Raw genomic sequence first — 26261 nt, 5'->3', positions numbered from 1 at the left:
TTGGAACACAGGAGTGATGAGAGTGATAAAGGAGTGATGGGAGTGATAAAGGGCCTCTATCCGCCTATGAAGAGATTCCATTAAAAATCAGCCGTTTCCAGCTACAATACTGATTTACAACATTAACCCCGTCTGCGCTGGATTTCTGATCCATTTCATGTTATTTCAATGGGCAAAACATGATTTTCTTTCAAAAACAAGGACGTTTCTAAGTGACCCCTTTAGAACAGTAGTGTATTTTTATTAAATGCCAAAAAATGAATATCAGAATTATTCTGCGCTCTTTTGCGAAGGCGACTACGGCTTCCACCGCTTCGCAGGTTTATAGAATGACGCTAAATAAGTGAAAGTATGCAGTGTGTTTAGCGCCAGCGCGACGAATCCACGCCAGGCCGTCTTACGGATGCAAAGCACAACATATTCCAACTCACTGCTGCAGCAACGACATTAGCCGGGCTGCAGAGGGACCCCCACAAGCCAATCGGCGAGGGGCGCTCCCATCTCATGGTTTATTCCGAGGGAAAGTGCTTGTAATTTCGCAGCAATGCGGGGGGGGGGTGACGGAGGAGGGGGTGACAAATGATGATACAGCAGATCCCCCAATGTTTTGCAGGAGGCATCGGGCTGCTGTCATCATTACGGCACAGATGCTGCATTAACCGCCGGGCGCTGATAGACTCTGCGCTGGTTAAGCAGATACAGCCGAGTCAGCTGATTAAATGTGCAATTATTGCGGCTGCTGCGGTATTTGCAGGGCAGGGGAAATAGGGGGCTATTGATGACAGATTCCGCCAGGGCCGTCGCCCAGCCACAGGGCCCCCCGGGCATTTTTGCCCCCCATGCCTTGTCTTTTTCATACATTTAGAACGCCAGTATAGTCCTAGATCTCCTGCGTCTGCCCCTCATACAGAGGCAAGGGGTCTATCGACACCCCTGTCAGGTACTAGACTGATTTCCACACATCTGGGGCATTTTCTTTGTCCAGGCAGCTGCCCGACTCCCCCGGCACTATGACTGGCCCTGGATTTGGCAGTAACGTGTGGCCCTGCTGGATGCCCCGAGCGCCACCTGCCAGAGGATGCGGTCGGTAGAGAAGTGCGGGATCACAGAGAGCACAGCCGCAGTATGCAGCGAGGAGAGGGGGGGTGGGGGTATAAACACCCCACCAAACTGGCCCTGTCACCCTGTGACACCCCAGGGTGCTTCTCTATTAACCCTCTCTGTTCCAGGCATTTCTCACCCCTCCGACAGCCAATCTGCACAATTTCTGCAGAGAGGCATCCTTGCCACAAACAAGATAACTGCTCCTGGCTGCATGATGTTAACCCTTTGAAGGCCACGGGGTGCTTTTCTATTAACCCTTCCCACTACCATGCATTTCTCTTCCCTCTGTTTTCACCCCCTATATGCACAATTGCTGAATTCTTTCAAATATGCAATAATAACCATAAACATAATTATCATTATTACTACTACTACTCTGGGCTACACTGTATTAACCCTTTAAAGACCACCCGGTACATTATCCATGCAAAGTGATTGGATCAATGCAAACACACGAAGTGCATCTCACCCCTTTAAGCCTTTCAGTGAAAGGGCACACACAGCACTCTAATGGTTAACAGACTACCCGGATGATTATTGGTTTACTCCGTTTAACCCTTTCAAGTGCCAGAGCCATACGCAAGCTTCTAAAGCTGCGCCCCAGACTGGCCATCACTCAGCTCACACTATGTGACACATACACCCCACCTCCCCCGAGGCTGCGGCCCCCACTGCAGGCAGACATAAATAGGCGTGAGTGTGCGCACCTGCTCCGCTGTCCGGCAGCCGCTCTGTCCCCGCTTAGCGCTGTTTAGTACATTGGCCGCCGTCTGCGACGTCGCAGCTGCTCTCTCCCCTCACTGCTGACCTCGTGGGAGAGCGGGGCTCAGACCACGCCCACCCCGGCGCATCCCTTCCCCCTCCCCCTAGCGGATATGCATACACACACAGGATTGGACGAGATCTTTGTCACTCAATGCGGTCTGGCTGCGGATTGGCTGTAGGCCAGCCTGAGAAGGCGGATTTTTTTGCCGACTCTCGGCATGACCGCAGTCTGGGGTTGGCCGTTTTTGTTGTCATTCCTTTTGAGGTATTTGAATACACTGTGGAGCCCGGATTACCGCCAGCGGCTCGGTATTTCCCTATTCACAGACAGAGTGTGTGCCATGCTCGCGCCTGTCACACCGGAACACCCCGGCTGGGTTTACGTTAGTCATCCAGTACAAAAGAGCGTTTACAACGCGTTGACAACCGCCATGGTGATGACACCATTACCGCCTTCGCCAGGGGCGAGCTCCTTATCACTTAATTACCCCTCAAAAAGCGCGGTTAAACCCGTTACCTAATGCCCAGGCTGCACCCGGCGCCCGGATTTATATCCAGCAGCCGCAGAGGCCGCAGCTCCAAGCGTCTATCCTTGTGTCCATGGCAACCGAATGCCAGACGGTGGAAGAGACCAAGTGGCTAATCTCACAGGGAGGGATTTTTTCGTAAATAATATTAAATGCTATTATTACTAGACGCATGTTTTCTGTATAATGCTTCGGGAAAACAATTTCGGAAATGTATTATTAAGGAACTCATATTTAACAATAAACTGGCACACCTGGCCGGGCTCCGTGTCACATTATTTGCGCTGACTCCCATTCCAAGCAATTTGGTGTAGTCCAGCTCTAACGTAAACTAGCATGGAAGATGGCAGCCCGGCTGTGATGAATGGAGGTAAAGGCTTACCGGGGCATTTCGGGGCGGTGTTCGCTGTTAGGAACGGGTATCTTGCGGTGATTTAGGCGGGCAGAGTGATGGCCGCAGCAAGTATGTTGCGGTAATGGCAGGGGGTATATATATTGTTATTGTTTGGGATGGAGCTGAACAGGCCTATTGAAGAGTTACATGTTATCTATGTTGCTGTTTGCATCGATCACTTGGCATTAGAGCTGACACTCTTTATAAAGGGCCATGATCACAATCCCGCCATCCTCAGCCGTTCAGAGATTCTAAGATTCCAGTACCGAATTCCTCCCCAACTGTATCCATTCAATGCAAACAGAATACCCCTTAATGCTGCAGCTACTGTAGACTATAACTCCTACAGTGCTCAGCCAGCCTTAGACCTCCACAGAACAAAAGAACCGAAAGAAAATAGTAATAGGGGAGCAATCACCAGGAATGTTCCATTGGTTGCTATGGTGACATCATCTTTATCACTGTGAAACATCATATTATTTATTGTATGGAGCCATCATATTCTGCAGCGGTGTACCATGGATCATTTTTCTCTGGAATTGTCTCAGAGTGACCCAGCTTCTCTGGGAACATTTAAGTTGTTTATGGCTTTTTACATTATTGTCCTGCTCGATTCTTACCAGCATCTGATGGGTTAAATTTCATCTCAAGGCTTGAAAACAGGTGAGCTGATCTGATTGACCTTGCTAAGCAGTCTGGTTTTAGCTGCAGAAACAATGACAATATTGACCTGATAGTCGGTGATTTGATGAGTTAAAACGAGCATCTGGTCACCCAAATCCATCTACTACATAAGTGACTACTGCCCACCCCCCATGCATGATTCATAAGCGTCCGCGGTTTAAAGGGACATGCGGCGGCCCCCTAATCCACGTAACTAAAAATGCCAGATCTGTAACTTAAACTGTAAAAACCATCGACATCTGCGCTCAGAGCCCTATATATATATATATATATATATATATATATATATATATATATATATATATATATATATATATATACACTGTGTATATATATATATATATATATATATATATATATATATTGAATAGTAGTATCGCATTACACATTCTAAAGTTTTCCAAGTTAATAATAATTAGTAGATTTCTTAGGAGTAACAGACTAATTTCGTGTTTGCCAAATGGATCGTGAACTTCTGTCCCCCCCCCACTATGCTATGTTTTTGTGTTGATACTACAGCAGAGGGTTATTTGCAAACAAAGTAAAGAATGTTTGTTTCAGACCCATTTTCTGCTTTTTTTTCTGTGTCACATTATTCACATTATTGGTTATCGACGCGTGTTCTGATCTGTATTTTTGCACTAATGCCGTTTTCCTTGGTGTATTCTGTAAATTTGCCATTTTGAAGCTTTACGTCTTTAAGTATATGATGGTGTTTTGTTTTATTGACAGCAGAAATGTCTTTGAAAAGGAACGCGAGCGGCAATATGGGAGAATGGGAGAGGATCTTTGCACAAAGCCGTGTCGTACCCCTACACAGACAGAGAAGCAAGCATGCGCGGAGCGAATCGACAGGATATCAGATTTTCCTGGGGACTTTGGAAGGGACCCTTATTAAACAGGTAACTTGTGATCTATTTGTGGACTTTTCATAGAAAGGACAAACAGATACTCAGTGGATTCCAAAAAAAAATTATATACATTTAAAAGGGGGGGGGGAATAAAAAAATATATATATATATATAAATATATAAAAAGTTGTGTGAAAAAGACTGTACACCCTCTTGGAATTATATGGTTTTGCATATCAGGACATAATAACAGTGTAAGTATGACCTCATACATATTACACCGTGTCATTATTTATTCAAGAAAAATAAAGCCAAAATGGAGAAGCCATGTGTGCAAAATAGCTAGAGTATCCCTTTAACAGATTGCACATGCATCTCCATCGCTCAAAGTTGTTTTCTAGCACTGCAGTTTCTCTGTAAATATTTCACAATTATCACCAAATATCTTAGAAGAGGCAGCAATTTAACACGTGATAAGGCAACAAAATAACAGCTCCTGCATACAGCGCAACAGTAAACGGCAGATATACTTTTTGTATTCGAACTAATTTGACAAGTAAAACAAAAAAAGGGCCGTTAATTTGTTGCATATATTGACATAAGAAATAAAATCAGGAGCAATGTGGAGTGTAAGAGTTTCCGTTAACTATGTAAGTCATCTGAGCGGTGGTTAGATTACCGAATCTCTTAATGCCTAAAGTGATGGCGTCGGTTCTCCTTTAAGGGATCTCACTTTCTGTATGAAGGAATCCGCAGTAATATTTGCCTTCATTCTGTAACCAAGAAACAGCCTTGTTGTGTTATTTACATTTGCCATGGTTGCAATGCTATTGTATTGTAGTTCAAATAAAAGTTGGCAACTGATTGTTAGGACGTTCACCACGCTCTAACCATATCAGCGGGGCTGATGATGCCGTGTAAACGTGCCATACGGTATATATGAGAATAGTTTTTACTTGGCACACAAAGGGCTCACAAAGACTTTATGAAACTGTCGTAACAGATGATATTTCATACAATTCATTGTAACAACCTGAAAACACTTAGGTTTTAAACATTGCAACACAGTGAATAATTGATACTAATCCCCGTGACAATGTGTTGTAATGGAACCAGACCAGCCATAGAAAATAAACGAGTCCTGGAAAGAACACGACCTGCGCAGGTGCCGGGGTAGGAACAGCAGCTTCTGTAATGGGGCAGGTGATTGATCGCGTGCATTTTGACTCTGTTAATCCAGTTAAAAATAAATATCCCTTATTGCAGCTTTAAAGAAATACTGTTGTCTCTTATTTTACATCTCTAACTAGAAGGTATAAAGAAAATAGTTAACAGAGGAGGGCCAACCACTTAATAGTCTGACCCCACAGTGTGTCCCCACTCAGGATTACCTCAAGTTTTAGCTTACTTGTGCCATTAAAGAGAAAATTATAAGGCACCAAAGTAGGCAGATGTTGTCATCATCATCAGTCGTCATAATCACCATCATGGTTTTTTTTTTTCTATAGGACCTTCACTGGGATGTGGTTGGTATCCTCCTAGGTACATGTAAACAAGGAGGTCCGCATCTAGACTCACCTTTACATGTGGGGTGGGCACTATGAGATCTCATAATGAGCATCATACTTGAAGGCAGTATCATACTTATTTGGTAATGGATATTTTTTCTATATGTGTTTTTCACCCTTCAGGGATCTCTTGGGACCCACCGCGAGTGTAAAGGTGAGTCAGATGTGGACCTCCTTGCTCACGGGAATGGGCACGATGGTTAAAACGCATGGCTGGGGTGCTTTCACTCATGTAGGTTATATCAGCCTCTCTGATGGAGATTTTCTTACCTGTAAGAGCGAAAGTGAGCTACAGGTTGTAATGCTCCTCAGCGTACTAACCTGTTTTGGCATAATTAAAAAAATGTATTTAAAGGAAGTGACCAATGTAACCGATAGTTTCCTATCAGTTCATTCAGAAGGTTCCTGAGTTCCATCATATGAATAGCAAGAAGCCTAGAGGATGCTGTCCAAACTTCAATACATCCTCCAGTCTAGCTTCAAAGGACCAACCAAGAGTGGTCAGTGTTGAAATTTGCTTTTGCATCTACTTAACGAGGCAGATCAGCGGGTGATTGTTGGGTTAATTACCCCAGGCACCTGTTGGAGACCCAGACTACACGCAACTCCAAACTGTCTCAACCGCAATGTGAAACATCGTGTCACTTATCCACCTTCTTAACTGATACGGAGCTTCTGATGAAAGACCAACGGGCAAAGAAGTATCCATAGAAGACCAGTCCGGCAGATCTTTACTATTCAGGAGACGTGCAATGACTACAAGAGAAACTCTACCACAAGAATTCCAGATGGAGATACGTTTATACGTTCCTATTATGACTTGCTGAAACCCAGCTCCTGAAGACCGTATGGGACATGACATGATGAAAGGTCCCATACCTCAGCAAAGGGGCTCTCTTGAATGCTGAACGCATATGAAATCAGTAAATGTCGATTAATTCGTCCACTACAGGTATACCCAATGTTGAAAATGGTCTTTTTTTAATAAAATTTCAGATAGTCCAACAAATCTATGGCCCAATTGACTGATGATCAATTAAGGAGCAACCACCACTAACTGCGATATTCTCATGGGCAAGTGAGTCACGGTAGTGTCTACTCGGGTGGAATTTTTTCCAGTCTCATTGCAAACACGACTTGCCCCAAACACGGATCCTTATCCACTGTCATGACAGCTTATGTACCACTAAAATGTGAAATATTGTGCTTATTTTTATAATGAGCTTATCTTAGGCCCTCAGCAAATAAAGGAAGGCTTCTAAAAACTGGCCAATCCCATTGGTTGCTATGGCGATAAGACCACTTTTCAGGCTTTGCACCGGAGTCTTCTCTCTTATTGTTCCAACCTTTTTTTTTGTTAGTTATCAAAAACATAAAGATAAAATTGTGAAACGTGTCGTTAAGGAAAAAATTAAAAGCCAAAGCCTCCCATGTTACTGGAAAACGTGAACACGCCTCGTTACATGTACAGGATCTAACGCGTAGCTCCTCGGCTCGGCGCGAGGATGAGCTGTTGGCATTTTAATTAATGCCCAAATCACGTTGAAAACGCACACGGCAGACATTCTGACTCCTAATTGTGGTTTTGAGAAAACGGCGTGAATTACATCACCCCGGCGACTCTTTATGCATCGAGCGGAGATCAAACCTAATTTGTTTCTTGTGAATATTTTACTGTAATAACAGAAGAATATATTGGATCAAAAGTGCATTAGAGGAGGCTTCGTACCGGGAGGCTAAGAGCCCTGCGGAAAACTGAGAGAGAATTCAAGGCTGGAAACTTTTAAATCTCACTTCTTCAGAGGAACGAAAGGAAACTTTTAGTTTCTGGAATAAGATATTTATGAAAAAACAAAGATGCGAAAGGAGTTAGTAAAGGCAAAACCTGTTGTTGCAAGGAGTACGGTTTGCATTGTGATGGAGATTCCGTGTAAAGGCTTCTTTTGTACCGTTACAGACCAAAGATCTCTATGGGCAGTCTGATCCTGCCACGGCCCAGAACCACGAAGGTGGAATAAGTGTATTCCGCGCAGGGAACCGAACAACCCCGGATATGTATTTCAGCCTTCGCAGGTCTCATCGGTGAGGTCTGGTTGGTTTTCCTCTAACCACAAGAGAGCGAGGAGGTCCACGTCTGGACCCCAAGAGATCCCCGAAGGGTGAGATACCGTATACAAGAGGTTTGGGAAGATGGACTGTCCTACGGTGCATCCCCACTCAGGAGCTTCTCAGACCAAACTGAGAAGTACGTGTCTGGACTCACCGATGGGCCCCAAGAAACCCACGAAGGGTGAGATTCCATATAAAGCAGCTGTGAGAGTAACAAATGTCTGGGGTTATCGGTTCCCTCGTACAGAGGAAAGTTATCACCACGCTTACACATATTTTCATGAAATTTTCTTATGTGAATAGAGTATGGCGTTGTGTAATTACGCCTAATGTATAGCCAACGATGAGGTCCATTAGTAAACTCATATCTGCCTAAGAGGGAAGGTAAGGATCTTTTACTTTACTGAGACCGGTAGATAAGTTGAACAGCCTTCCAGCAGAAGTGGTATATACTTATGCAGTGATTAGATCAACAACTGATTAAGGTTTCAGTTTTTACAGCAGGAAAGACAAGCAGACTGTATGGGGCATATATTATATTACAGGTGATCAATAAACATTAGATCAGAATTTATGTTGTTGTTTCTCTGTCTGTCGGGACCAATGTTCAGTTAAAGACATATCTGTATTTTGTTGGACAGCCCCTAGCACTGTGGCAGTTGTCTTGAGGTGTGGGGGCTTCATAACTTAGATTCCTTCCTTAGATTCATTTCGGTAAAAAAAAAAAAAAAAAAGTGAGATGTGAGTCAGAATATATTATCCGCCATGTTCCTGGGCTCTTATCAAAGATTTATGGCGCTCTTGGGGGACTGTGGCTAGAACACAAGAAATGAGTTTACTTCTTCCTCCCCGATCACTCTTCTGATATAACATATAGTTAAATTGATTTCTCTAAAGTCTCCTCGCCCGTTGAATTATGCATCATACAGGGCCAGGGAGAAACCTGCCAATGTTGGCACTTCATAATGGATAATTACAAAATATCTCGTCCTCTGGTAAACCATTATGTCAGCGGGCACCAAAGGGGGCTTTAAATTCCTTGAGAGTCTCTTTTGGGTTAGAACGCGGTGAAGTCCCACTGATTCGGCTCCTTGGCGAGCAACATAGCCGTGAACAAGTAGACCGGACTCTCTGAACTCAGTGAGAAGCGATCTACGGCCGTAAAGTGCGCCGGATCCCCAATGTTAGTGTCTCAGGTAGGTGCTTTTTAAATAGTATTTGCTGAATACAATAGTAAAGCCTTAATGAGGTTCACGTGTTTTATTACTTTGTATAGAAACGTGGCGTGTTGATTTATTGCCGCGCGTTGCGTTTGGTGACGTGGGTCGCGCTGCATCTGTCTGGCAGCAGACCCGCCGTGTAATAAGTGTCCCGGGATTGTGCCGTCTCAGCTGCGTCTTCTTGTATCGGGGTTTGTTTTGGGAGACCGTGTTCCTTCGCTCGTGCTGTTCTGTGCCGTTTACGCAATCATTACACCTGGCTGTGCACCCGCGCCGCCATCGCGTGTCCTTTATGCCCTTTGGTTTCCAGTTTCAGATGTAATTGGTGCTCAGCACTCGCCGGCATCTGAAAACCTTACCGCACGCTCCTCAAAGTATTTATTTTGTATCCGATTTTGCCAACTTTGGTATCGTTTTAACTCATTATGGATGGGCCATCTATCCTGCCACTAGTAGTCATTCCCGTGATAGGACTTATAAAATAAGCCCCCTACCTTTCTTATTTAGTATTCTCTTTGCCCACCCTGTGCTATATTTTGTGGAAGGGCAGGCAGCTATGAGAATTGTCGATGAAATGAGACATTTACCAGGATTGATTTGGGAGTTCTTTTTTTTTGGGGGGGGCTGTTGCCTCTGAGGTCCCGCATTAAAATGGTAAGAGGTACTAAATCCATACTGTGCTGTTTGTAGGGGTATGTAATGCAATCCTGTACAATATATTTAATATAAGATATCCTCCTCAAGAAAGGGCTGACACCTTATGGTCTGGGGGGGACAAGTAAGGCCCTCTGCCCCCCCATCTGAACTAACACCATACTCGTACACACACACATGCATACTAACACCTTACTCTTACACACACACTCACACTGCAAGCTCTTGTGCTACTACCACCGGGTCACACAACAACATGTTACGTGACCCCACTAAGCCCCTGCCTTCATGAGCACGCATGTCCAAATCACACTGGCCCTGTTTGAAGCAATTACCCCCTTGCCCCCTGACCCAGCCCATTCTCTATACCGGATCACGCACTTCAGGTGGAACATGGATTCCAGTTATGACTGTAAGAGATACTATAAGTATGATTATCAGATAAAAGTCTCTTCTGTGTCCCATATTATCCCACGTTCTACTGGAGAGGACTTTATACTATTTAGATTGTTGTTAAAATGTATCGTTTCTTCTGCTCTCAACAGAAGGATTCCGAAGGATTTTCAGACGTGAACTATCAGATAAGGCTTTCGCTTTTTGATGTCACTTATCATCATTTCTTTGGAAGAACATGGAGAAGCACCTCAAAGCCATGCAAAGCCACGTCCGGCCAGACACCGAAGGTTATCTTCAATGAGGTATGGAAGTCGAACCCTGTGGAACATACGATGATCTTTGAATATATTTTTGACTGTTAAGAGTTTTTTGTATTTTCGGGTAACGTAGTATTAGCAAAAAGATGTGCCCGTTATTTCTTAAGTGCCGACTACAAACAGCCTGTTTAATTTACAAATGTATGTTCAATGCTACGGGGGAGATCCATCTTTTCAGCTGCTTTATGCTGCAGCTCTTTATTGACTCACCCATAAGCCTTTATTAAAGTTTACTGATAGATCCCCTTTGAACTGTTTGGCATCACCGGCACTAGGGGGCAGTATAGCCCCACAAAACTCCATTTGCCGGCTGTTACGGTGAATTAGAGACGCGTTTTCAGCGCTGCCGCCTCCTGTCAGTTCCCTGACACTTCTAATTCATAAGCGCCGGCGGTGGCGTAAGTGGGGAGCTGTTTTAAATGTATACACGTACATATAAAGTGCCTTCCCGGCTCCCGAGTGCTGCTCCACGCTGACAGGTGTTTTAATGGGAAGTATTAAATCTTTAATAATTCAACAGGTTCCTTTTGTTTAATGCATGCGCTTTGCGGAGACTTCCATCGGTTTCCCGAGATGAACACGAGACGCATTTATTAATTCCCGAGACATAAAATAAACAATAAACAACTTGGGATTGTTTTCAGATGCCGGCGAGGGGCAAACTTCAAAAACTAGCTTAATTGGAGAGTTTTCCCCTTCTTTTGGATCAAAAGTATGAATAATAGGTAGGCTGAACCTCATGGACTTAGGTTTTTGGTTTTTAATTTTAACCTATTTTACTTATGTTACTAAGATGCCATGTTGGGAATTATCTAATCCTAAATCAAATTGTGGGCCTGGTAGGAACTGAATCTTGATTGGCTAGCCCTATGGAGGAACCCTGAACCTGCTAAGACATAACATTTATTGGTCTGTACCAGGCTGAGCGCTATGGATTATGGGAGTTTAGTTCCCACCTCTGGTCTCAATGGAGGAATCGACTCTGAAACGTGATCGGTACGGATGTGAAGACGGCTGATTAGCACGTGGAATACAGAGCGCGGTAGCCCGGAGGTGAGCAGGCTTTACTGTAACGTTCGATGAAGGAGCCGCAGTGAGGTGCTGTCGCCGAGTGGGTCACCAGGAACCGTTTACACGCGACCTGCAGATATCAGACGAGTCCCCGAGAGGAGCCGTGGGCTGACGCAGCTGCTGACATTTTCACAAACTCAACCTTTTTGCACCTGCTTTGCAGCCGAGCTGCTGGAAGTTTTCATTTAAAGAAGAAGTTCGCTTCGGTATTTTGTAACATTTACTTGCACAGGGCTGCTTTATCCAATGGGGCCAGCGGGCCGCTCGTCAGATACGCCAACGGGAATCCGTGACCCAGCCGGTGGAGTAACTGGTGGGAAGCTGCTGTCTAGAATGTTTACAAGGCTTTAACCTGACTGCATAGCTGCCAACAGTCCCAAACTTAATTTTTTATTTTCCTGAGACACACATTGCCTCTGTTGGGCCTTCTTCATAATAGTAAATTGATTAGATTGGACTCCATGGGCGAAGTCTGCAAAGTAAGGGACCCCAACAAGTTTCTCCAAACTCCAAACAAACCGAGTAGTCCCTCCAAACTGTTGGAAAGCTCCAGAGTTGGAAAGCTTCTCTTCTATTTCAAGGTCAGTTTAACCCTTAATAAAGATATGGGATTGATTTGGCAATTTTAACTCCTGTGTCACCTGCAGTTGATATCAGGACTGAGGAGCTGTAACAATGTCAAAGTCTGCAGAAGGACCCTTTGATCTGAGTCGGCTAAGCAAACAGAGGTTGCGAGCCTTCAGTCTGTAAACACGTCCACCTTCCGCTGAGCCTCCAGGTTTCACGACCGCCAGGACTTAGTGGCTTAAGAAACAGAGCTAAGGGAAAATCCAATTACAAACCAAGATCAGGCCAAGGAGTCAGGCAAAGTACAAACACAAACAGGATAGAAGCCAAAAGTCAGAGCAAGTCCAAATCTCGTGTCCGCAGTCATTTACATCTCTAAAGTTGTTTTGTTTACTCCCGGAGTTACTCTGGGAGTGAGTGAAAACCTGAGGTTTGTGCCATAACTCCTTTTGGGAACATTTTCTCCGAAGCAAAGCATCACACAGCTAAAGTACAAATGCAAATCATGATACAAGCCGAACGGATGGGGCAGGAGAAGATCAAGCAATGACACAAGGAAAGCAGAGGTTGGGGATACTGGTAAATCAATCAGCAGTCGCACCCAAAACATCACTGAAAGGCTCCCTACATGGGTGGTAGAAGGACAATCAAATCTTTGGGAACCCAGGATGTAAATAGATGGATGATCAACACGTTGTGAATCTGGGATGTGGGTAGAAGGACGATCAACAAGTTGGGAAGCTGGGATGTGGGTAGGACGATCAACACATTGGGAAGTCGGGACGTGGGCAGAAGGATGGACCAACACGTTGGGAAGCTAAGACGTGGGCAGAAGGATAGACCAACACGTTGGAAAGCTAGGACGTGGGCAGAAGGATAGACCAACACGTTGGAAAGCCGGGACGTGGGCAGAAGGATAGACCAACACGTTGGAAAGCCGGGACGTGGGCAGAAGGATAGACCAACACGTTGGGAAGCCGGGACGTGGGCAGAAGGATGGACCAACACGTTGGGAAGCTGGGATGTTGGCAGAAGGATAGACCAACTCGTTGGGAAGCCGGGATGTGGGCAGAAGGATAGACCAACACGTTGGGAAGCCGGGACATGGGCAGAAGCATGGACCAACACGTTGGGAAGCCGGGACGTGGGCAGAAGGATGGACCAACACGTTGGGAAGCTGGGATGTGGGCAGAAGGATAGACCAACACGTTGGGAAGCCGGGACATGGGCAGAAGCATGGACCAACACGTTGGGAAGCCGGGACGTGGGCAGAAGGATGGACCAACACGTTGGGAAGCTGGGATGTGGGTAGGACGATCAACACGTTGGGATGCCGGGACTTGGGCAGAACCATGGACCAACACGTTGGGAAGCCGGGACGTGGGCAGAAGGAGGGACTAACACGTTGGGAAGCTGGGATGTGGGTAGGACGATCAACACGTTGGAAAGCTGTGACGTGGGCAGAAGGACGATCAACACTTTGGGAAGAAAGATGGATCAAGGCGACACAAAAGACGCCAGATGCATACGCTTGTGAACACAGTCTAGATGCTGAGAAACGTGAGGTGTCTAAGGTCCAGCTGATGATCTCAGAACCTGATGATTCTACCAAGAGAATAAAGGTGAACAAGCAGCCAGGGGTCATATTACAAGAAGAAAAATAACCTTCCTAACATTAAGCGTATCAAACTCTGAAAGAGATGCAATGTCAACTCGGCCAAAGTTAGGGCAACACCTTCTAAATACACCGTTAATGATGACCAGGTATTGAAATTCGTTGGCTGTTTCCCATCGCACGTTCACCACGAGCTTGTGCTGCACTTTACAATATACTCATATGTAGTCATTTACATATTAAAACGGCCTTCATCACGAAGCTGCCAATTAATTAATGAAATAACCACTTTAGTCTCCCAGCCGAGGTAACAAAATTTAAACACTTCTGTTTCTGCTATTTTAAAAGAATTCCACAGCTTGTTGACAACTGAGATAATTTTAATTTTATATTCAAATTCAATCATTTTCACTAATGCAGTTCTGAAAAAGCATCCGTTAGATCATAATAATTTTACGATAAACTCTCAAACCTTTTTTTCTTCTTTTTCCATGAAAGCACACGTTTCCCCGGCGTAATGTACAGAGCTTTACAGAACAGACCTCATTGCTAGGAAATACACAAAAATACATGACGGGCGGCAGATCTGCCCCATTCGGCCCATTTTTCCTCAAACCTTAATCAGTCGTTGGTCTCGTCTTTTGATTAAGGAGCCATATGCCTATCCCATGCATGTTTTAATACCCTCGCTGTATTACCCTCTACCACTTCTGCAGTGAGACTGTTCCATTTAACTACCACCCTCTCAGTAACATAAACGTTTTTTGCATTACTTCTAAGTTGCATTTCCTTTGGCTCAAATTGATGAATTATGGGGATTTCCATCTCTCGGATCAACTTGGCCCGTAGTGAATGGACTTGGAGAGGCTCAACATTGGCCAAATGGAGCGGACAATGGGTGGGTGCATCTGTAAAGGTCACAATAGGACCTTATGCATAATTCCACATTTTCTTAGAATTTCCTTTTCTCTTTACTTCCGTCTTTAGGATGATATGCTCATAATATAATTTTATTATAGTACATTAGTGTAAAAAAAATGTTTTTATGCCCTTCCGAAGACACAAATAAAATATCTATCAGGTTTTCACAGCATGCGTGCCGTTGTGCGCGTAATTTCCATTATGCCAGTTGTGATGAAAAATGAAGCCAAACCACGAGTGCTAAATGGTGTGTGTGCGGCTGTATGCGGAGTGTGTTTTAAATGACTTGGAAATCTCTTTATCCCGTAATGGAGTGTGACCGTCAAATGTAGATAAAGGAATATGTGGGTGGAACGTCGAAGCCAACCGGGACCCGACGCTGATAAGACATCGGGACCAGTTTTTGTATTTTTTTGGCAGAAATGGAATTCGGATGACGACGTTGCCACAAAGTTTTATTACTTTCAAAACTTTGTTCGGCAATATGTTACATTTTTATTTTTTTTAAATACAAAACGTCAACACAAAAAAAGTTTACATAATATTTTTTAGCTGTAGAGATCTATAAAATGTTCGGGCAGTGAATTCTTCCAGAATAACCGCATTTTGATGATAGCACGTAATATTCTTATCTTAAAAAGACATAGAGACCCCAGCACTCTCGTACAGAAAGATACCGGCGCACTCATTTTTGTTTTTTTAGGATATTTTTGGTTTTAAACTTTTTGTTTAGTTTTTGCCCCATAATGTAATATTTTTCAGGCAGCTGCATATTTGCCTATTTATAGGTTCTCGCTCTGTTATCTGAGCCCAATCTACTAGACAAACACCTTGACTCCTTATCATACAGCCTGTGGGAAATAGAATGACTCAGTCTTAATCACCAGCTGGACTCTCTGACTAATGAAAGTCTATAGAGGAACGGACTTCATTAGCATTGCCATAAAGCATCAGCTCTGTGTGGTGTTTGAGCCGGGACAGTCATCCAAAATATTACATGACAAAAATGGCGGCCTCCAGGTCTGCAGTTAAAGTAACTTTATTGGAGAAAAATTACATTTCTGTATGGGCTGGGGGGTTATATTACTGTATACAGGGCTGGGGGGGTTATATAACTGTATGCAGCTCTGGGGGTTATGACTCTATGCAGCAGTGGGGGGTTATTACTGTATACAGCGCTGGGAGGTTATTACTGTATACAGCTCTGGGTGGGCTATTACTATATACAGCACTGGGGGGGTTGTTACTGTATACAGTGCAAGGGGTTATTACTGTATACAGCACTGGGGGGTTGTTACTGTATACGGTGCTGGGAGGTTATTACTGTATACAGCTCTGGGTGGGCTATTACTGTATACAGCACTGGGGGGGTTGTTACTGTATACAGCACTGGGGGGGTTGTTAGTGTATACGGTGCTGGGGGTTATTACTGTATACAGCACTGGGGGGTTATTACTGTATACAGTGCTTGGATTTATGATCAAGGAGGAAAATGTTTTTTTTCTATAGAAACACGTTTTTCGATCGTATCATCGGGTCTCTGGTGCTTTATCTGGTATAAGGGACTCTTCCCCGCTGACCCGATCAGTATAATACCGGCTTGTGAAATATGCTAACACGATTTTAAATTTGGAAGGTATTAATGTAGCTCGGGGGCGGCCATATCTCTAAATGTCAAGACTTATTTGTTTTACGCGTTCGTTTTTTGTAGAATGAATGCCTAATGTCCGGCGGGATAATCTATCATTTAAATAGCGCAGCCCAAGTTGCGTTTGCTCTGCAGCTTCTGCTCTAAATAACGCGGGGTTTACGGGCAGACCTTTCCGCCGGGCCGGATATACGATGCGTGTCTGAGGGAAGTTAAGGAATTCTAATCGTGACACTGTTTCGGAATTTACCGCGATGATATATTTTCTTTCTTTGTGTGCCTACATAGTCGTGACACGTTCCAAATTACGCTCCCGACCCAGGCATTTACGCGCATGTTATTTATAAAGAACAAATAAATACACAGTTCTACCCTAAGATACCCATTTTCAGTAATATTTTTTTTTATTTTTTAAATGATTTTCTTTGGTCATAAATTTCAGACTATGACACTATGTATCAAACAATCTATTCTTTGTTGTAGTTTTTCATTTGCATATAGGGCCGCACGATGATGTCACGTAAGCACGTTGTGGGAGATATTACTTAGAAATAGGTGTGAAAATTCTCCAGTTTTATCGCTTTCTTGTTTGTTTTTATTTCAGCCCGTATATATCCTCGCCGCACCGAATGACCCCAATATCGTTGCTGTTGTTGAGGTTGTTGCTATAACCAAAAAAAGAGACGGAGCGACTCAAGAGCTGTCCTGCGGCTTTGGAATTATGACTCTGTTTAGCAGCCAGCCCGAGGAAGATCCGGACGATCAGACCAGGAGGTAACGAGCGAAATAACCGCTGCTTTTTACGTTGGGATTCTGCATTTTTCAGATTACATTTGGAAGAATTAATTATAAAACTCCGTTCTTAATAATTCATAGATGTTTCTCTCTTGGAGATCCAGACTAAGCTTAATGTAACTAATAAAAAATACACGTAAATATTAAAGGGACGCTCCAGACTTTTATGTATTTCATGCATATGATGGCTCATATCATGTAATTTTGATGTTGAACATGCAAGGAATCCCCCATCCCCTCTAGGCATTTGCCTTTTTGCCGGCCCTCCAGCTCTTTGGCTCGCTGGAGTTGCGTTTGGCCGATTCCTTGGTTGTCGAAGCATGCGCAGCATCCCCACCGGCAGAAAACCCTAGCGCTGGCCAGCACGATGAGATTTTAATTGATTTCAAATGGTGGCGGACCACGGAAAGTGTGCTGCTTCTGGAGCTTCTCCATACAGGTTGAAGAAAAGTACAAAGTACTTTAATTTGAATTCTTCATTGATGAGCATGGCTCATAAACTCTACTTAAGTTTGTATATAACTCTATATTGGATATACACACACTACCATTCAAAAGTTTGGGGTCACCTAGAAATGGATCAGAAATCCAGCGCAGACAGGGTTAATGTTATAATGATTTTTAATGGAATATCTTCATAGGCGTACAGAGGCCCTTTATCACTCCCATCAATCCTGTGTTCCAATGACCCTTTATCACTCCCATCACTCCTGTGTCCCAATGGACCTTTATCACTCCCATCATTCCTGTGTTCCAATAGCCCTTTATCACTCCCATCACTCCTGTGTTCCAATGGACCTTTATCACTCCCATCAATCCTGTGTTCCAATGGCCCTTTATCACTCCCATCACTCCTGTGTCCCAATGGCCCTTTATCACTCCCATCACTCCTGTGTTCCAATGGCCCTTTATCACTCCCATCACTCCTGTGTTCCAATGGCCCTTTATCACTCCCATCACTCCTGTGTTCCAGTTTACGGCTAATCGATCGTTAGAAGGCTCTTTCGCAATTATGTTACAGCCAGAAATGTCCTCTTGTTTTCCCAAATCAGTGCTTTATTTTAAGACAGGTTAGCGCCTTTTCTTTTGTGCATGCTAATTATGCCATATAATATATCTATAGCCTTCGAAAGCAAATATTTATAAACCTTTCTTCATTCCTTAAATAATGTTGTTTACTATGAGATCATGATGATTATGTCTGTCCGCATTCGCAAATAAAAAATTGGCGTCGTATAGAGCCCAGATGGTGCCGATTCCCCACAATTTGCATTATGAGAATAAAAAATAAATAAAACAAAAAGCAAACTAACGTCTGAAAATATTTACAGCATTATCTGGGTGTAATCTGGACGTGGCGCTCTCATTTAGATTGATGTAATAGCATATTGTGTATATGATTACACGGCCGAACGTGCCGCATCCAAAGGCAGGGATTTGAGCGAAGCCGGCTTAATAAATGCAGCAAACCGGTCGTCTTGTTGAGAAAACTGTCATTATCTGAAACGCTGTTCTCTAAAGAGATGTCTGTATTCCACTATGTAACGTTCTGCTGACGTGAATAATGAAATGGATATCTAATAGAATATTTGGTTAGAGAGATATTAAGTTAGCGGAGCATGAACAGTAATCTCCTTTTTTATTATTTTTTTTTCGTTGAGGTCACCCAGCCGCTCGTAGAATTTGAATTATGTGGCGATAGATCCGGATTTTCCTTTTGGCGTTTGGGATCTCCAATAAATATTTAACTCTCTTTAATTATTAGGATTATCTGCTGATGGTATTTTTAGTTCGTCAATAAGCATTATTATGCTTTTAACGTTAACAGTGTCATTGTAACCCACTGACAAGCTATTGATTTTACACTATTAACTAATAATAATGATATTTAGTATATAGCAGGGGTGTCCAGCCTGCGGCCCTCCAGATGCTGCGGGACTACATCTCCCATACTCGTCAGCCAGCCCCTTATGGGAGATGTAGTCCTGCAGCAGCTGGAGGGCCGCAGGTTGGACACCCCTGCTATAGTATGGTAAGTATATAGTATGGTGTTTATCTTACTATTTATTATTTACCAAACATTACAACAAGTCAACATTTTGAAGCATTGGAATATAAATGAAGCAGCCATAACACGCATTTTAAACACATATTGAATATATGTGTGTTTAAAAAAAAAATAAATAAAAAAAAATATCCCAGTAGTGACAGCCAATCACACGCATGCTACCTAAACACTACTTCTTACTAGCAGGCATGCCATAGGCTGTTGCTACCCCCCCCCACTGATTTTAATGGCAGCTCATCTCCCAAATTTGACTTCAATGGGAGTGCTACTGAGCATGTGCAGGAAGCTTGTTTCCTGCGTACACTTCCTGTTTCAGTAACGGCAGCTGGGGGAGGAGTTATTAGTAACTCAGCATTGAAAATGGAACATCATAGAACATGGGCTCCAGTATTTGTTTGAATGTTTCCAGTTGTGAGTATTCTTTTGTGTCCCAAGTTGAGTGATTAATATGTCGTACATTATTATTATTATTATTATTATTATTATTATTATTATTATTATTGCAATAATAATATTGTCATATGAAGTTGCTGTGAGAACTCCCATAATCTGTTTCTTGTGTTGTAGGACACAGTTGTATTTCATCTGTCCTTAACTTACATTAGATCCTCTTAAGGTTCTTATTCTAGAAACTTTAACCTTCTTTAAAAATGTATTCAGCTTTCAGACATTGATCTTATTACCGGTTCCCTTAGGTAATCTTAGAATAAATGCATTTATGATCTTTTTCTTTACTTACTTGCTTTACTTACTGACCCAAAATGACACCGATCCGTTTTAGGGTGTCACATGGTTCGGGTTGGAATCGCGTCTTCTTTAGCTAACATGCTGTATAAATACATCTACTTGGGCTGGCCAGCTATGGCAGTATGGACGGTATTAAAGATAATGGCGGCCTAAAGGGGGAGGCCCTGGGAGATTTCACTTTAATATACAACATTTTCTTCCGTTAATAGCATTTTTTAAATACATTTTCAATATTGTTGGAAATGATATGTTCGCTAATTCCCAGATTACACCACTAAATATTTATAATTTTGTTTCTAGGTTAAAACTTTATTATGGAACGCCTCGTTCCCTTCTGCATCCGTCTTTCAAAGACCCAACAGAATGTAAGTATTCTGGCTCTACGTTTCCACGTGACAACGGGTATGATATATATATATATATATATATACTTGATTCCAAAGAATAATGCTTTCTGACTGTAATCTGCATTATTAAATCGTAAAAAAATACCTCGGGGAGAAGCTGCAGGAACAGAGCTGCAGTTCTCCGCTTCCTCTGTGGTCCGACAATTTAATCAGCCAATCGGTATCCGGAAACGCCTCAATTTAAATTAGAGGAGGTGCTTCTGAAATGTCCGCTGAGCCAGCACAGGGGGGTTAGTTTGCAGGTGATGTGCGGGAAGAGGGGGCAAATAAATTTTGGGGGATTATGCAGGCTTAGAGTTATGGTGACAAGCAGCCAAGTATCTGCGTACCGTGCTATGGGGCTTTATTCATAGAAAACGTGACAAATTCAAGCATTTTGGAATCTAGGACAGCCGTTCATGCGCGTGTTTCCAGGCAGCAGCGGGGAAAATACATTTTATTGACATAACATATAGACAAAACCATATAAACCGGCATCAATATAATAAAACTCAGCCCAGACATATTAGTCGATACGTTCCTGCGTCTTTCGCTTTTTTTTTCCTCCTCTGTGTGTTGCACTTTGTCTTGTTAATCAAGCGAGTGCAGTAACCCTCGAAGCGTGTAACACGCAAGAGGTGCCTTAGAAACCGACTCGTCACTATGGCAGGCAAAACCTCTACGATTAACCCTTTAAATACAGAGGGAATGCATTGCTCACCAATTGGATTGGATTATATTCTTTGAAAACGTATTTTATTAATAACATGTTTCATGGGGAAATCCCATCTTTTTTTTTTATTTTTATTTTTTTTACTAGTATTCGATTAAAAGTAAACTTTCAAAAATATTTTGCTGTTTTTCTTTTTTTTTTTTTTCAAACCGTTCTAGTTCTTGCCCCATAATATAAGGTTTTCAGACAGCTGTTCTTGCTCTGTTATTGGAGCCCAATCTACTAGACAAAATCCGCTGCCTGTGGGAAGCGATAGAATGACTCAGTCCTAATCACCCAGATGGACTCACTGACTAATGAAAGCCTATGGAGGAACGGACTTCATTATCATTGCCATAAAGCGTCGGCTCAGTGTGGTGTTTGAGCAGCAAAGTGACCTAAAATATCACATGACCGACAACCATGGCCGCCTCCAGTTCTGCAGATAAAGGGAGTTTATTGGAACAAAATGAGATAAAAGCAGGTTTTTTTCCAGTGCTGACCTGCATTACTGCACTTTTTTCTTTTTGAGGCTCTAATTATTTTATACATATTTGGGGATGTTTATTTAACCCCCGTCGGATCTTTTCTACAGACCTGTATCTTCCCCTTTGGCTTTGATTTTTGTGTGGCTGCTGCAGTGCAGCGAGGCAGGAGCTGAAGTTCGTATAATTGTGTATTGATTTTACATTTCATAGTTAAAACTTTGCGTATTATGCGGGACAGAATTCTATAATAGCCAGAAAGTCAGGGGCGCCGGGACAAGAGCCAAGTCATTCAAAAAGTGAAATGCAAACATACTTTCAACCAACATCTTAAAGGTCATCACAACATAACCGAATCCATTAATTAAAAATACCTATAGCTTGCCCTTTTTTGTGGCATTCAGTGTATTTTTTGGGGGGAATATTAATATTTAGTTTGAAGTTTAACCCCACGGAAGCCAAGATCCATGTCTCAGAGTAGAAAGACGCCATCGTTATCTAATCAATGCCCTGTCCTGAAGTTCTCTCCCTTCTCCTCATTGATTCGTACACAAGCTGCCCGAACCTATCGGCAACTTAACGCTATGAGAGATATGCTAATTGAGGCAGATGAGTTAATGGGGAGGAATAATCCCACGGTGTACACATAAGGTAGGCTTTTAATTGTATCTGCGTATCTTAAGGTGTCTTAGTGAATTATCACAGAATAACTATTTGTATTGACTTGCCTTTTTGTTTGTTTTTTTGTAGTAAGCAGGCATATGACTTTAATGGAGAACAGCCACATCCAGTACACGGTGCGCCTCCACGGAGCTCTCCAAGGAGCTGCACACTTGCTGCCTCTGAACGTTTTGGTCTCGGGTTCAGAAAGCGTTCCTGGTCTAGTCTCAGCACGGGACGGCTCGGGTGAGAAACTATCACTTCTCTTTGGAATGTTGCAATAAAACGAGCCTCGGGCCGGGAATACATATTTACTGTTCAAAAGTTTGGGGTCACTGAGCTGGTTTTATGGGAAAACGAGGAAATTTCTGTCTGTAACGTAATTGCAAAAGGGTTCAGTTAGCCATTTACATTTAAACTTGGATCAGCGAACACAACGTGCCTTTGGAACTCAGGAGTGATGGGAGTGATAAAGGGCCGTTGGAACACAGGAGTGATGGGAGTGATAAAGGGCCGTTGGAACACAGGAGTGATGGGAGTGATAAAGGGCCATTAGAACACAGGAGTGATGGGAGTGATAAAGGGCCATTGAAACACAAGAGTGATGGGAGTGATAAATGGCCATTGGAACACAGGAGTGATGGGAGTGATAAAGGAGTGATGGGAGTTATAAAGGCCTCTGAACGCCTATGAAGATATTCCAGCTATGACATTAACTACGTCTGGGCTATATTTCTGATCCATTTTATTGCTTTTTCTTTCAAAAACAAGGGCATTTCTAAGTGACCCCAAACTGTTTTAGACTAGTGTATATTACCGAAGAGTATGATTTAGAAGTCGTATGCGAGAAGCACTGACATCTTGTGAATTTAATAAGATAAATATTTTTTTTCTCCATAAATATAAACCTTACTCCTTTGGAACACTCAGCACGATATTGATTTTTTTTTCTTTCATCAATAATAACCAGGTTGTGAAACCACACGGTGTCTTCAAGTATTTTCCTATAAAGTGGAGACAGAAATGTAGGACTTTGAATAAAAATGGATTTTATGTAGGCCAAGTTCCTCGGGAGCGAGGAACGTGCATTCCCTGTATGAGGTCACCTCATTTTCTAATGTCATTGCTGACATATTGGTTTCAACCTCAAGTAACGTTTTCTGCTTTCATCTACAATATACACGTCTGGGAAACAAGAGCTTAAACTCCTTACGCAGGTGAAAGTGAAATTTAAGCGAACGCTCCGTGAATTGTTAAGACAAGCAATAAGGGAGCAGAAGTGATGAGTCAAGACACGTACGCAGCTGTTGATCCAGTTCCAGCATGGATCTGCTTTTTTATCATGTCCGAGACGCAGCTACAATGTATATTAACATCCAACCCTCCAAAGACGCTTTTACAATGTAAACTCCTGTATGTTCCTCTCCTGGCAATTGTTTTAATATAATTTATAAGCAACACGAATAGCCGTACCGTGGACGCTTGGCTCGTTGTTACTTACACATCGTTGTTTTCTTGTTGTACAATTTGTTAGGCATGCGTACTTCTATTATGTTGTGACAACCTATTAGTTCCTGGGGAGCGAGGCGCCTGGTGCATTGTATAGGGGTTTGTGTAAAATCAACTTAAATGAAAACATGTAAAACCTTAGAGGGGATATCGCTGGTTTTCTTCATCAAAGGTTTCTCGGTCGCCTGGTTTTGGCGCACCGCTTGGCATCGCGTGGTCACTGATGTCCTCGGAGTATGCAGTGACCCAGAGCAGCGTCTCCAGCCTTCAGGGCTGCTGTTCGTACCTGGAAATGGCATCGTATCCCTGCGCTCTGCCCATTAAGGATGAACGGCGCCTGGGATCAGCCTGCTAGGAAGGCTTTGCTGGCTAGGAAGAAGTCTGTTCGTTGAGGACTCGGGTGCTCTAGAATAGACCTGATTTGAAAAGTCCTAGATATGAAAGGTCCTGCAGAGAAGGTTTTTGGCTTTCTTCACCATGTCGGAAGCGGCATGGCTTTTTGAACCTCGATTGAAAAGCCCTATAAGTTTTCTTCTCATAGCTTAGGGGTGATTCCTGGCACCATCAGCACCGCAGACTTACGCTGAAATAAGTCCTCTTTTAGAATCAATGTTGTTACATTTTAGGACAGCTTGTGAAACCTCACTAACATCTTATTTGCTTTACATTTATATGCTGTGTCCACTCATGAGAAGCAAAACCCTTCCAGAAGCCAAACATTATAGCATTTCTGTCATTATTTAGGTAATGAATTAAAGAAGCCGCATCTTCAGAGAACCATCGTGTGTCACCTGGATAAACTGTCTCTTTTCCTGTACCCATCTTTGGAGAAGTTTGAAGAGGAGCTGATAGGACTGATTAATAATGACCGTTTGCCGAAGGTAATGAGACATTTAAACTGTGTTTCTATTGCTCTTTAAGGCTAATACTAAATAAATAACCTTTCAGCATTCTAACCGCTGTCCATGGAAACAAGTCCATGGATCAAATTATATTTTGTAACAGATAAGACTGCTGTCAAAATGTTGGCTTCTACATTCTTTCCGACTGAAGAGAAATCCTGCACGTGGCTCATAGTCACAATAGTTAGAAAACCTGAAGGGCTACAATATATTATGAGACATTTGGTAGTTACTTTCACGTTTTAGAGGTAGAAACCTCTTTTGGACTTTAGAGAACCAGACGCTTTTAAATTGGTCCCAACTGGGTTGTAGTTAAGGCCTGAATATGATCACCAGTGATGAGATATTAAATACCTTTATCTGTAAGAGGAGTTGTTCCTTGCCCTGTACCAAATGAAAGCCCTTTAATAACTTGAGTGCCCACGGTGCCACTAATCAGCGAGTATGATGTATCCGATCATCGAAACGGATGTCCCACCTTGTCTGTCTGTTTTTCATACATGATACTTATCTTAGATGCTGATTCTTCAGGAAAGCTTAATGCATATCTACACTATCATTGAAGTCATGTACACTACCATTCAAATGTTTGGGGTCACTTAGAAATGTCCTTGGTTTTTTTTTTATAAAGAAAAGCACATTTTATCAATTAAAATAACATAAAATGGATCAGAAATCCAGCGGTTAATCCAGGGTTAATGTTGTAAATGACTATTGTATCAGGAAATGGCAATTTTTTTTAACAGAGGCCCTTTATCACTCCCATCACTCCTGTGTTCCAGTGGCCCTTTATCACTCCCATCACTCCTGTGTTCCAGTGGCCCTTTATCACTCCCATCACTCCTGTGTTCCAGTGGCCCTTTATCACTCCCATCACTCCTGTGTTCCAATGGCACGTTGTGTTCGCTGATCCAAACTTAAGTTTAAAAGGCTAATTGATGGTTAGAAAACCCTTTTGCAATTATGTTACAGCCAGAAATGTCCTTGTTTTCCATGAGTGACCCCAAGCTTTAGAAAGGTAACAGTGTAACTGCAGTGGCCTGAACCTACTTGGTGATCTAGGTCTCCACTACGCTTTCTGTAAGATATTACATTTTATAGTAAAAGATGGCAGGCATTGGATATGCACACATAATGCCAAATAGGCATTAAAATGAACAGACGGACAGCGATGACCACTCATTCTGCGCTCTTGTGATTCTGGATTCCTTCTTGGATTTCTTGGGAACAGCGATGACCGCGTGTGTGTGTATATACATATGTCATTTTATTTTTATTGAATTCACATGATTAGGTGAATCTGATAAAGAAACCAAATCCAATGTACACCGACACACTACGTGAGATGTTTTCACAATCATCCAGCTTCTGAAATCTTTGCTCCGGCTATCTTAGAACGGAAAACCCATTGGAACAGTATCTTTGTATTTAGCTCATCTTTCATGGCATGGGTAGTATATTTTTTTTTTGCCATTTTATAACATTTGCAGCGGTATAAATAATAATGTTACATATAAAAAAAAAAAATGACCCGACATAGAGTCTTTTTAATGAAGGAACGATGAATTACAATCCACGTCTGGCTA

General features: G+C 42.7%; 2 protein-coding genes across 5 annotated transcripts in view; one reads left to right on the top strand and one right to left on the bottom strand.

Annotated features, from left to right (window-relative positions):
- KCNAB2 (potassium voltage-gated channel subfamily A regulatory beta subunit 2) overlaps window positions 1–1909 on the bottom strand; it is a 56111-nt gene extending 54202 nt beyond the window's left edge. For all 4 annotated transcript variants that reach the window (XM_053452496.1, XM_053452498.1, XM_053452497.1 and 1 more), the window contains exon 1: window positions 1812–1909. The gene's annotated coding sequence lies outside the window, so the exon portion shown is untranslated. The remainder of the gene's footprint in view (window positions 1–1811) is intronic.
- Window positions 1910–4177: 2268 nt separating this feature from the next.
- The window catches only part of NPHP4 (nephrocystin 4), a 79689-nt gene continuing 57605 nt past the window's right edge, over window positions 4178–26261 (top strand). The window contains exons 1-6 of the mRNA XM_053452415.1: window positions 4178–4376; window positions 10422–10574; window positions 17016–17185; window positions 20322–20386; window positions 22355–22510; window positions 24518–24654. Of these exons, the coding sequence (XP_053308390.1) occupies window positions 4212–4376; window positions 10422–10574; window positions 17016–17185; window positions 20322–20386; window positions 22355–22510; window positions 24518–24654 (846 nt within the window). The 5' untranslated portion in view covers window positions 4178–4211. The remainder of the gene's footprint in view (window positions 4377–10421; window positions 10575–17015; window positions 17186–20321; window positions 20387–22354; window positions 22511–24517; window positions 24655–26261) is intronic.

Source organism: Spea bombifrons, chromosome 12 (genome assembly GCF_027358695.1).
Source record: "Spea bombifrons isolate aSpeBom1 chromosome 12, aSpeBom1.2.pri, whole genome shotgun sequence".
NCBI lineage: Eukaryota > Metazoa > Chordata > Amphibia > Anura > Pelobatidae > Spea > Spea bombifrons.
Note: the sequence above shows the minus strand (reverse complement) of the source record. Positions and strands in the feature narration are given on the sequence as shown.